The following is a 13,371-nucleotide window of genomic DNA, read 5'->3' as shown; positions in this document are numbered from 1 at the left end:
AGTGCTGGAGTAACTCAGTTGGTCAGGCTTTATCCCCGGAGGATATGTCAGGTGACACCTTGGATTGGGAAAGACCTTCCCACATATGTGTTGAGGTGGAAATCCATATTGGCATGTGGTAGTCAGTGGGGGATAAAACAGGAATGTGCGATGGGGAAAGGCGATTGAAATTAGAATAGGTAGTGGAGAAGGGAGATAGAAAACTGAACATGTATTCGGGAAGAAGCACAAATCCATACTGTGCGGTAAGGTGGGAGAATTAAAACAGGAAGGTTTGGCTGGGAGGAAGAGATTAATACCGGAATGTGTGGTGAGAAGGGAATTAAATTAATATCAGAATCTGACATGGGCAAGAGCAATGAAGATCAGAACGTGCAATGGGAGGTGAAATTTGTCCAAATATGCAATGGGGAGGGGATGTAGATTAAGATTGGAATGTATGGTGGGAAGAGGGGGTTAAAACCAGAAAGCATAGTAGGAAGGGGATGTAAAATTGAAATAAGCAGAGGGTAAAGGGGGTTACCACCAGAAAGCGCAGTGAGAGGATACCAGAACCTTGAATGTGCACTATAAACGGGTTCAGCAACACTTATCGACTAAGAAAATACAAGATTGTATAACAAACAGCATCACAAAGAAAGAGTCCTAAGGCCTCGTGTAGAGAGGAAAGGAAATCATTTGGAATTACTGGGTACACTGTATCACTCACTGCCTGGTAAAGCGCTGATTCATAATGGTATTCTTGATGCTCCAGTGCGAACTTTCACAATTATGTGCTTCGTGTTATTTAAAAAATGACCCAATATGAATCAGTCAGAAGAAGGGTCTTGACCTGAAACGTTGCCTATTCCTTCGCTCCATAGATGCTGCCTCATCCGTTGAGTTTCTCCAGCATTTTTGTCTACCTTCACTATGAATCCCTGCTCTCCACTGGAGCTCCGTGGCATTGAGTAGCCATCTTGCTCATTGTGGCTCGGTTGCTTATAAGGCCTGGTATTGTGTGACTGTATTGATATCAGGTTCAGGGCTTCACCCTGGCAGGGACAATGAATGCTTGAGTCATAGAGTCATACACTGTGGAAACAGGCCCTTTGGCCCAACTTGCCCACACCGGCCAACATGTCCCAGCTACACTAGTCCCACCTGCCCGCGTTTGGTTCATATCCCTACAAACCTGTCCTATCCATGAACTTGTCTAACTGTTTCTTAAATGTTGGGATAGTCCCAGCCTCAACTATTATCTGGCAGCTTGTTCCATACACCCACCACCCTTTGTGTGAAAAAGTTACTCCTCAGATTCCTATTAAATATTTTCTTCTTCACCTTGAACCTATGTCTTCTGGTCCTCTATTCCCCTACTCTGGGCAAGAGACTCCGTGCATCTACCCAATCTATTCCTCTCATGATTTTATACATCTCTATAAGATTATGCTTGAGCATTGCAGTCCCTACTCCATGTGTTAATGGAGTTCCATCACCTGTGTATGATGTGCTCAAAATTGATGTTCCACCCTCCTACCACTCCCTCCTCTATGAGCTTGTCACTGTTTAGAGGTATGTTTGTTGGGAAGGGCTACACAGGCAACAAGAAAAGAGTAGACAGCAGATCCCATCATATTATCAGGTGCTGAGGCAGGCAGTAAGATCTGGGCATTCTGGCAATCCATGGAGCAATGGCTGTACTTGCTAGAGTACAACCCTGTGCCCCGTGACTCAGTGCTGAGAGGCCACATCACTCGCACCAACACCAGGATACATGGATTGGGCAGGCTTAGCGGGAAATGGGCCAAATGCAGGCAGGTGGGACTAGTGTTGATAGGACACGTTGGCCGGTGTGGGCATGATGAGCCGAAGGGCCTTTTTCCAAGCTGTAAGATTCTATAAATTTATGACCAGCTGCCACCGGGAGCTGTGGGGTTGATCCATTGCCCAATTCTCAGTAAGTTCCTGGTACCCTGATTTCCAGCAGAGCAGTGAGGAAGGCACAGTTTCGACACGGGTCTCTGGCACAGCAATACCGACAGTGATTCATAGAAACATAGAAGCACAGGAAATAGGTGCAGGAGGAGGCCATTCGACCCTTTGAGCCAGCACCGCCATTCAATATGATCATGGCTGATCATTCCCTATCAAATCTAAACATCATCTCTCTTGTTCTCATGCTGTAACCACCCCTTCCAGCACTGATTCCACTCTTGGTTTTGAGATCACATTCTGCAAGCTAAGCAAAGTACCAGTGTAATGCTGAAAGTTTTCTCTGTCTTAGCTCACCACATTCAAATGATTAACAGTTTCAGTTATCTGTATTCGGCGTATGCATCCCAGTATAAAACTCAATTCTACTCTCCCCTCAGCAGTTCATAGCAGCTGATCTTCAGACAATATATCACTTCAGGACACATGAAAGAGAAACTGGAGTTATCCATTTGTCACCTTGCACCTGCTCAGCACTTCAATAAGATCATGATTAATCTTTTACCTCCGCATTACTTTCCTGAGCTAACTCTATATCCTCTGATTTCCTAAGCATCCAAAAATATATATCAATCTCTTTTTTCAAACACAGTCAGTAACTAAGCCTCTGCAGGCAGATAAAGCAATTATTTCTAATTTAAGCACTGAATGACCAACCCCTTATTGTAAGGTTACGACCTATGGTTCTGGACACCCCAGTGGGAGAAGCATCACCCACTCTAGACTCTTTGTTTATGCCCTTTGCACAGACTCCAGAGGTGAATCAGGGTGAGTGGTACAACGTTGGTGGTTACTTCACCTAATGCTAGCTTTATAGACATCAGAGATTTAATGGCACTTCTTTATCAATTTCTTTTTGCTCCAATTCTAAAAAGTCATGGCAAAATTACTGTCCTGGATGCAAGACCAATCTTGTAGTGATTTTTTACATTGATTGTAAAATAAACCTGGGCTAAAATGCCTTGGAATGACACACACAACTATACTGTGCACAGGAAATTACTTAAATGTGTCCTGTCTCATGGCCAAATAACCTGCCTGATGTGATACTTAATCCTTTGTGTGAGTAATTGAATGGTTGCCAGGGCTATGGAAACATATCAAGACATCAGTCACTGACTCCAGAAGTTTTTGGGAGCTGGAAATAATTGAATCTCTGTAAACTTCCAGAGTATTTAAACAGCACATCCATTTATTAAATTTCAGTTGATCGTGTGAAAAAAAATGGATGAGAAACATAGAAACATAGAAACATAGAAATTAGGTGCAGGAGTAGGCCATTCGGCCCTTCGAGCCTGCACCGCCATTCAATATGATCATGGCTGATCATCCAACTCAGTATCCCGTACCTGCCTTCTCTCCATACCCTCTGATCCCTTAGCCACAAGGGCCACATCTAACTCCCTCTTAAATATAGCCAATGAACTGGCCTCGACTACCCTCTGTGGCAGAGAGTTCCAGAGATTCACCACTCTCTGTGTGAAAAAAGTTCTTCTCATCTCGGTTTTAAAGGATTTCCCCCTTATCCTTAAGCTGTGACCCCTTGTCCTGAACTTCCCCAACATTGGGAGCAATCTTCCTGCATCTAGCCTGTCCAACCCCTTAAGAATTTTGTAAGTTTCTATAAGATCCCCTCTCAATCTCCTAAATTCTAGAGAGTATAAACCAAGTCTATCCAGTCTTTCTTCATAAGACAGTCCTGACATCCCAGGAATCAGTCTGGTGAACCTTCTCTGCACTCCCTCTATGGCAATAATGTCCTTCCTCAGATTTGGAGACCAAAACTGTACACAATACTCCAGGTGTGGTCTCACCAAGACCCTGTACAACTGCAGTAGAACCTCCCTGCTCCTATACTCAAATCCTTTTGCTATGAAAGCTAACATACCATTCGCTTTCTTCACTGCCTGTGAGAAGTAGCTTCCTTCTCCCAATCTAAGTAGAAAACACTGTATAGAAGGCTTCCCCTCCCCACCACTCCAACAATTATTTGCTTCTGCAGTACATAAATATTGCTTTCACAGAATGATATATTTTTCAGGATTAACTTTAAATTTGATTAAACCTTAAGATTGTTTCCCAATCTGTAATTCATATTGTTTCCAAACACAGCCTTGTACCAAAACTGGTACCTTCTGAACATGTGTAAATTGTGTATTTATTGCCAGTAAATCTGAATTACAGCCTAGTGAACCATTTGAAGAGGACACAATGGCCGTTAGAAATGACACATATGCTGTGGATTCTGGGTATTTAATTATTGGTTTACATATACCATCAGTTGGAGTGGCACATTGATGCCGTTGGTAAAGCTGCTGGGTCACGGAGCTAGAGACCTGGGTTTAATTCTGACCTCAGGTGCAGTCTGTGTGGAGTTTGCACGTTCTCCATGGGTTTCTTCATGGTGGCGCAGTTTCCTTCCACATGCCAAAGACTTGCAGGTTAATTGGTCCGTGTAAATTGCCCCTGATGTGTCGGGAGTGAATGAGAAAGTGGGATAACATAGAACTGGAGTGAACAGGCCCGTGTGGACTCAGTGGGCTGCAGGGCCTGTTTCCATGCTGTAATCAATCAATCAGTCTTTTGTGTTATTAATCCATTAGGTGTTTCTGGAAAAGGTGAATCAGAAAAAATAAGCATCTGTGGGTAGGGAGTTGCTTTAAGATGACTTTCATAAATAGTTGTCAACCCATTTTCTCTGTCACAAAACATATGTGAGGTTATTTACAGCTAATTTGCAAATCAATTTAAAAAAATCATCTTTAAAAAACATGAAAATTGTTAAACACGATGTTCGTGCATTATTAAGATAAGTATTTTGATTTTTGATGTGTGCTTATCCATGTTAAAATTCTGCCTAACACACCTTGTTCTACTGTATATGGTATAGACCAAAATAAAGAGGCCGTTTAAGGCTCTGGAAGATAAGATTTCAGATTTTACAGCTGTTCGATCAGCAGCGTGGGAGTGAAGGTATTTTCCACACTCAGGATTAGAATATGCACACCCAGGTATGCAAATAATTCAAGACGGATGCGTGACAGCCGTTATACATGAGTGGTTTCAAAGGTAGGTGGAGTCAATCATTGCCCTTTTAATCTCAGGTCATCCATGAGAATGGCTGGTTGATGTCTCATTGCCAGCACAGCTTGGAACTGAGCACTGGTTGGAGATCCGCTAGCTCACACTCACACATAACGTTCATGTTTTAAGTTCGACCTAGGAGGAGAGCTCTCTGAACCAACACAAGCATGGCTGAGGAACGAGTGTATTCAGATTCTAGCAACCTTGCTTATGACCTATCTACTGCTGCTGCAGGTGAAGGGGATGCCTCTCCGCTTGATCCATTAACCATTTTTAATCTCCTAGAGAAAGTGGCTGGGATTGTCGACAGTGTGAATGAAACTCAACAGAAAATGGAGCTACAGCAACTGGAAATAGAAAACACCGTTAAAGAGATACAAATCGATGTTGCAAAACTTAATAAGGCTCATTTGGCCACAGATAACACGGTCGCAAAGTTGCTAGTGAAAACCCAAAAGATCAACGCCAATGTTAAAGATGTGAGACAGCGACTGGATAAAACCAATGCTCAGGTCAAAAAAGTTGAAGGAAATCACCGTGAGCTGCTCAAAAGGAATAAATTTCGGGTGGTTATATTCCAGGTAAGTTCCATTTGAAGTGGTCGCTTTAAGTCTTACTAGTTTGAAGAATTTGAGATTCTATACTTAGTGTTGAAAGCATGACATGCTGAACAAGTCACAGCTGCTACCAAGCTAATATTCCGTGTTGAACTTTATTCTGCAGGGAATTGCTAATTCAGCAGAATCTTTAAGTCAGGGCATCTGTTAGATGTTTTACAATCTCTACAATCCCCAAGAAATTGTTTCAATTTTTGTGTATTAATGTCCTTTAAATAAAATTACTGAAACAATAAATCACGGGAGTTGAGTAACAGATAGAGAATTCATTTGGACATGTGGGTCGTATTAATACTCCAGTCGGCCTGGTGCCATCTGTATTGAAGGTTAATGGCTGTGAAACAGCGACTATTTGCTGTCCACATGAAAAACAATACGCGGAGACCAATGGTCCGTATTTGGCCTTCCTTCCGACTCACATCATAGAGTTATTTTTGAAAAGACAGTCAGTAAAGTTTATACATAGGCGAAGACCTGGAAACGTGCAAATGCTTCATTAAGCTGAATGCCATTTTTGTTCACATACCATTGTAAATAGGGACAATAGAATGTTGCTGTGGAAGTTATTTTTAATATCTTTATAGATCCACTGGTGAGACAATTATACTGAACCGTGACATACTGGACCTTTCAAATGGATGCCAGAGTCTTGCAGTAATGGAAGAGTCCAGAATTCACTTAATATTAATATCACTGACCTCCAATCTATTATAACAGCTGACAATTAATGACCCATATTACATGCTTAAAATAGGAATAGAGAATGATGAATTGTCATGCATCAACGCCACTTGCGTAACTCAATTTTTCAAAATTTGTTAATATTCCCATTCAATTTATCCCTCCGCAGAAAAAGGCTTTTTGTTAAATATCATCTGTTGTTCCGGTTTACGTAGCATTATATCATTGTCAGTAGGCTATTCCAATGCAAAGATGAAGAGAACAAGTGAGCAATAACGAGAACTTGACATAAGTGTTTCCTTGGAACACAGAAGGATGAGATGTGATCTTACAGGGGTGTATAAGATCATGGGGGGTATAGATAGGGTGGATGCACAGAGTCTTTTACCCAGAGTAGAGGAATCAAGAACCATAGGTTTAAGGTGAGAGGAGAAATATTTAATAGGAACCTGCGAGGCAACTCTTTCCTCATAGTGGATGGCGAGAATATGGAATGAGCTGGCAGAGGAGGTAGCTGAGGCAGGTACCAAAAATGACATTTGAAAGTCATTTGGATAAGATACATGGATAGGAAATATTTAGAGGGACATGGGCCAAACCACGTGAATGGGAGTAGTGTAGATGGGGCTACTTTGTCGCCATGGGCAAGTAAGTCCAAAGGGCCTGTTTCCATTCTGTATGACTACGACTATGAGTCTAATCCTGGCCTCATCTAATGGCCATGCATGATTGGCTTCTTCTGGGGCACTCTGTGGAAAAGCATTTGACATCGTTAAATTTTCCCTCCATTACTTCTGAGCATAGACCAAATATAATTAATCTACCACAGCTCAACTAATCCATTGCAATAAAGTGATTTTAATCAGTGCATCTTACTAGGATGAGGGTTTGTGGAGAATCATTTGAATAAATATACAAAACATATCTGTGGGAATAAAATAAAACTTGGTGTCCAATTTATTTGAAAATCCACAAAATGCAAATGCTGGAAATCTAAAACAAAAACAGAAAATTTTGGAAATAGTCAGCAGGTCAGGCCACATCTGTAGGAAGAGAAACAGAGTCAAGGATTCCGGTCCAAGACACTTCAATTTTTGAAGTAGCTTCTCTTCGGTAGACTGGAAATATATACCCTGTTTCTCTTCCCTCAGCTGCAACCTGACCTGCTGAGTATTTCTGGCATTTTCTGTTCCAATTTACTTACAATAAAGGATATATTGTGCAATATCCTTTGTCCTGTTTTTATATGACACTCAAGAATGCTAAACTAGCTAAAGCAATGCTGCATCTGCTCTATATCAAACCTTCGGTTATCAATGACAAATGCTTTAAAGAAACTATTTCCCTACTATACATTAACACATCTGAGAAAGTGAAAGACTTTCAACAATGGCCTGCTGGAATCCTGCAACGTGATATTAGGACCTTTGAGGATTATTCTAGCATTCAAATCAAAATGTTGATCGTGAGTTAGCTTTTATGAAGCAAATGAGTTGGACAGCTAGCAGCTTAAAAGGAGACTGATGGTGCATCCATAATATCATGGTGTCCCACAAGGGATATATTTTCCACTAGAAGGTGGTACAAAACTAATTTGTGTGGATGTGTCAGACTTCAGTTGAGTGGATGAAAACAATTGGAAATAAATATTAGCTGCCTGAGCAAGAAATGATTTGCAGAAATCACAATGAAAATCCAATATGTTGTGATGTGGAAATCCAGAATAAAAACTCAACTTTCTACTTTCACAGGAAGAAAATGAAATGCCTTCTTCTGTCACGTATAAAAAACTTCCAAACGAGGGGAATGCAGCGGCATCTGAAGAACACAGTTCAAAAACAGCCACACCACCGCCAGACCTCTCCTCTGACGAAGAGTTTGTTTATGAAGATGGAACTGCAGCTGCACGCCTCAAGAAATCGGGAATGAAGGGAGTGGATAATATCAAGAAAGTTTTCTCAAGAGAAAATATGCAAAAAACCAAGCAAAACTTAGGGAAGCAGATGAATCGGCTGAGCGCAACTATAGTCCCCCCAGACCAGAGAGAGAAGATAAGGATTTCTGGAGAGAGGATCAAAAAGTCCATTGTCGATTCAAAACCTTTTCATATGAAGAAGAAAAATGAAAGAAGTGGGGCAGAAGGGCAAGAGGTTGCCATCAAAAGTGTGGGAGAAAGTTCCAAAGGCGAGGGCACTGGTCCAGAAGCGGCAACTAATATTAACGCTGCAGCAGCTGCTGAGGTTAGTGAAGACAGCCTCCCAAGCATGGGTCTACATGTCGCCAATACAGAGATGGTCGTTGTAACAATGGAAGCAAAGGGTGAAGAAGCAGTGCCTGCAGTGGCAGAGGGGAAGCGGAGTCCTGAGTTTAGTTAAGCACAGACTTAAAGCTGCGCTACTTAATAGTGGCAGAGACTGCCACGCCTGTGATGGCAATACATCCCTAAAATGAGTTGTGCTTCCATTCAAATGTTACTGGTTTAATTACTTAGATTCTTTATTTAATTTGGCCTTTTTTTTAAATGAAGCATTGGTGTCATGTACAAAGTCAGTCCTCCCATGTGCATCCTGCTAGCAGGTTGACTGGACCTCAGATGACCGTGGATCAGTCTTCTGCATTTTTTTCTGATAGTTGTAGAAGTGGAATTACAAAGGATTGACAGGAAGTTTACAACCTAAAATAAATTAGTAAATTCTGGGATTTTAATTTTTTTATTTTCAAGTGGTCTTTGAAGAAGAACAGCATCAATTAATCTTGTATTTTTATCTTAAATTTATTTTTGAATAGGACTATTAAGTAATGCAGCTTTAATTCTTGTAGTCTCTCAGCTTCTGATACATTGTGTAACATGGATCATTTTGTCGACACATGCCATGCCATTGCAAGAAGAGATTTAGAAAGTCTTGCTTCCCTCTTATTTATGGTAATCAAAACACTAAGTAATCAAGGCTCAGGATTGAAAACGAGAAGCAAAATGATCAGGTGTTGAATATTAGGAAAATTATAGCATATAAATGTAGAATTCATCTATAAAATTTGTCAGCATTCATCATATTCCATCCCACAGGGAATGTAATCAAATTGCTGCATGGCTTAGAAATATATTACTACAATATAAATATATTTCAAAAGCCAGTTACATAAATAGAATCAAAGCAATTCAAGTACGTATTTTATTATGGGTACTTTACAAATATTCATTTTTTAAACGCAAGTATTTAGCTGACTTGAGCATGTTTTTGAAGTGTGCATCCTGTGTAATCACCATGGTAACATTAGTTAGTTTTAAAATTGAATTAGAAGTGTTGCAGTACATGTAGAATGGTGTGATTTAGTATAATATCCTTTGTGTACCTTTCATGTTGTCTTTCACGTGGATGTGCAAATGGTGTCAGAGTTATGTGTTTATCTTTTTGGAGGGTAGGATGGGGTGTGGAGGGAGTGGAAATTTCAATGGTGTTCGTAAAAAGTATGTCATCCAGTTGGCCATTCAAGTGAATAACCTATTTTTTAGTTTGAGTCGATTCCCCTGCAATTAAAGGTTGATCTCTAATTTTAAGAGTTACCTTAATGTATGCATTTGTTGAAACCTAGGGACAGCTGACATGTGCCTGTATTCACTTTACATGTTTATTCCCCCTTCTCTCCTTCTGGAGATGGTGACACATGCTGAGCCATTGTTCCAAGGGCGCTGGAAGCCCTCAGATATTACAGCCAAGCGTGTGAGCTTGTGCTTTGAATGTTGGCAGGCTATTTGCCCATTGAGAGGGATGTCACAATGAGGCCAACTCTGGCCACACCCATTGACCAGAAACAGATTTTCCAGGAGGAGTCACTGGATAGTAACCAAGAGCAGGAATCCTGGCCATTTGCCCCTATCCAACAACGATGTTCAAATTCATACGTTCTTCTAATTTTGGGTTTAAGAATGACCAGAAAGATGAATCATATTAGATTGGATTCCTCATTCTGCCTTCCTTTTAAGTACCGCCACTCCGTTTTTGAACCTTACTTATTATTCTGTTCTCTAACTAGTCCATACCATTCAAAACGTCCCCACTAAATAAAGAACCAGTACAGTTCAAACCAAGTTTTCTCTGCAGTATATGTGCATTTTAATTGTTTCTCACCTTGTGAGGATTGCCTTCTAAGGTGTGTCTAAGAGAAATCATTCACCACAAATAAAGTATGATATTTTATTTTACTATTCCATAATCAATAACCATGGCTCTGTTGTGTATTATACCTGAATTCTGGCCAAGTTACCACAAATCCCATGCAATACTGATGTGCTATTGAAGCAACTAAATTTTGATATTGCAATAAGTAATTGATTTCAAATCAGTCTGAAGATGGGTCCCGACCCAAAACGGCATCTACCCATGTTCTCCAGGGAAGATTTGATCTGCTGAGTTACTACAGCATTTTGTGGCTTTCCTTGGTAAACCAGCATCTGCAGCTCCTTGTTTCTAAATGTTGATATTATTAATCAATGGTAACATATTATCCACAGTTCTCATCATGATGTGATGAACAGTGGACAGGCTCGATAGGTTTAGATTATAAAAATCTAGTGTATTTTGTTTTTGGTTGTCTGGTCTGTCTGAATCTCATTGTGCTTGTAATTACCAATTAAGAACAGACTTGCCTTAGTGTAAGTTGTATAAATCGTAATTGAATGTATGCTTATCTGGCCCAAGATTATTTCCAGCAAATCACGTAGAAACAATATTTGCAAATTTGGTGAACTGTAGCTATAATTATCACAATATTTTTTAAACTGCATGTTGATATATTTGGGATTTGATTTGAAGCCTTGGGAATGAAGGGCAAGAGATAGAATATTGTTGTTAAGATAAAAGAAAAGGAAAATTGATTTAAAAAAAACTATAAACATGGTAAGGGACAAATAGCAAAGTGAATGATGTAAGTGAAAGAAAAGTGATGAAAAAAAGTGAGCCATATTCACTGAAAAACATCAAAGGTGAACACAATGTTCCAGGTAAAGGGTGGCATTTAAATCATGTACTGTAGATATTAACAGCAAAAGGGAAGGAAGAAATAAATGACTTTTTGAAGTATAATAATATATTTTCAGATAGGAGGGATAACAAGTGACAGAGACCTTATTGCAATTAGTTCAGTTTGTGTTTCTCCGTGTACATCCGTTATTTTTTTAAACCCATTTCCAGAACTGAAAGGAAGATGGTACAGGATTGATTGCTCATACATTCTCTTGTGCAATGTTCCAATCTAGATGTAATTGATTTCCCACTGAATAAATATTGGATGACTCCTGCACATACCAGTTAATGCATCGTTACATTCATTAACACTGAGATCCCAAAGCCCAGGAAATCAAAGAGGAAGTATCTTCCAAAGTTCTGCAATCAACCTTATTGTGGACTCTGGTTAATATATATGCATTAGCATTGGCTTCGAAAGCTAAGTATAGTACAGGAAGAACAATTCCAATGTTGAATATGAATCAAACCTTACAATGGACTGTTATGATAACATGATTTTGTATGTTGTCATGTAGATGGATGAATAATAGCCAAACATTTTAAAAATCTGATGTAAACTAGAGATTACTAATACTTAACAAATGCAAATTTCTGGTATTATCAGTGTTTAATAAACTTTATCCATTTTTACTTGTTTATCTGTCAATGTAATGTGCAAATAATGTTGCCTTTGTAAAATATTTTATAGGTATTAGTTATTATTACTATTGATGTGATTGGAAGTTGAAAATTAATTGATTATTTGGAACAATAAACCTGATCCCCTTATCTCCTTCAAGGTATTGGTACTTGATGGTTAAACTAATTATTTTGCCATTGGTTGTAATTTGTGTACATTAATTCAATAAAGAAAATAAGACTTGAAATGTGTTGGCCTTGATTGCATTTAAGATTTTTACGTACGTTCACAGTAGTTTTGTTTATTGCATTATAATAAAAAATTATCTGCTCTTTGCCATGTTGTTCAGTTCCATTCACAGCTTATCAGATAGTGAAGCAATCCATGCCCTCAAGATGTGATGCCTGATCCATATTTGAATATGACTTGATATGTGGTAAATGACAAAGTGATGCCCATCTCCAACAAGAGGGAATTTAACCACCATTCTTTGACATTAAATATTATTAACATTGATAAAGGACAGGCCATCCTCCTTTTGGATCATCATTGCCTTGCAATATGATAAAATTTGCCTGCAAATCCAAGTCAGATTATAGGTCTTCTGTGGTAATTCTCAATTCTTTACCACCATATACATAGAAACATAGAAACATAGATATTAGGTGCAGGAGTAGGCCATTCGGCCCTTCGAGCCTGCACCGCCATTCAATATGATCATGGCTGATCATCCAACTCAGTATCCCGTACCTGCCTTCTCTCCATACCCCCTGATCCCTTTAGCCACAAGGGCCACATCTAACTCCCTCTTAAATATAGCCAATGAACTGGCCTCGACTACTCTCTGTGGCAGAGAGTTCCAGAGATTCACCACTCTCTGTGTGAAAAAAGTTCTTCTCATCTCGGTTTTAAAGGATTTCCCCCTTATCCTTAAGCTGTGACCCCTTGTCCTGGACTTCCCCAACATCGGGAGCAATCTTCCTGCATCTAGCCTGTCCAACCCCTTAAGAATTTTATAAGTTTCTATAAGATCCCCTCTCAATCTCCTAAATTCTATAAAACCAAGTCTATCCAGTCTTTCTTCATAAGACAGTCCTAACATCCCAGGAATCAGTCTGGTGAACCTTCTCTGCACTCCCTCTATGGCAATAATGTCCTTCCTCAGATTTGGAGACCAAAACTGTACACAATACTCCAGGTGTGGTCTCACCAAGACCCTGTACAACTGCAGTAGAACCTCCCTGCTCCTATACTCAAATCCTTTTGCTATGAAAGCTAACATACCATTCGCTTTCTTCACTGCCTGCTGCACCTGCATGCCTACTTTCAATGACTGGTGTACCATGACACCCAGGTCTCGCTGCATCTC

General features: G+C 39.9%; 1 protein-coding gene across 3 annotated transcripts; it reads left to right on the top strand.

Moving 5' to 3' along the window:
• The first annotated feature begins 4,761 nt into the window (after positions 1 to 4,761).
• On the top strand, positions 4,762 to 12,249 carry LOC116966108 (caveolae-associated protein 4-like). 3 transcript variants are annotated; one of them, XM_033012301.1, is made up of 3 exons: positions 4,770 to 5,639; positions 8,108 to 8,596; positions 11,549 to 12,249. In XM_033012301.1, exons 1-3 carry the CDS (start codon positions 5,226 to 5,228, stop codon positions 11,552 to 11,554), a joined length of 909 nt encoding a protein of 302 aa, XP_032868192.1. In that variant the 5' UTR covers positions 4,770 to 5,225; the 3' UTR covers positions 11,555 to 12,249. The 3 variants fall into 3 exon arrangements, with proteins under 3 accessions (XP_032868183.1, XP_032868192.1, XP_032868200.1); XM_033012309.1 differs by having other exon boundaries at positions 4,802 to 5,639; positions 11,614 to 12,249; XM_033012292.1 differs by having other exon boundaries at positions 4,762 to 5,639; positions 8,108 to 12,249.
• Positions 12,250 to 13,371: the final 1,122 nt, after the last annotated feature.

Source organism: Amblyraja radiata, chromosome 2 (genome assembly GCF_010909765.2).
Source record: "Amblyraja radiata isolate CabotCenter1 chromosome 2, sAmbRad1.1.pri, whole genome shotgun sequence".
NCBI lineage: Eukaryota > Metazoa > Chordata > Chondrichthyes > Rajiformes > Rajidae > Amblyraja > Amblyraja radiata.
The sequence above is the reverse complement of the archived record's forward strand: the minus strand, read 5'-3'. Positions and strand labels throughout refer to the sequence as shown.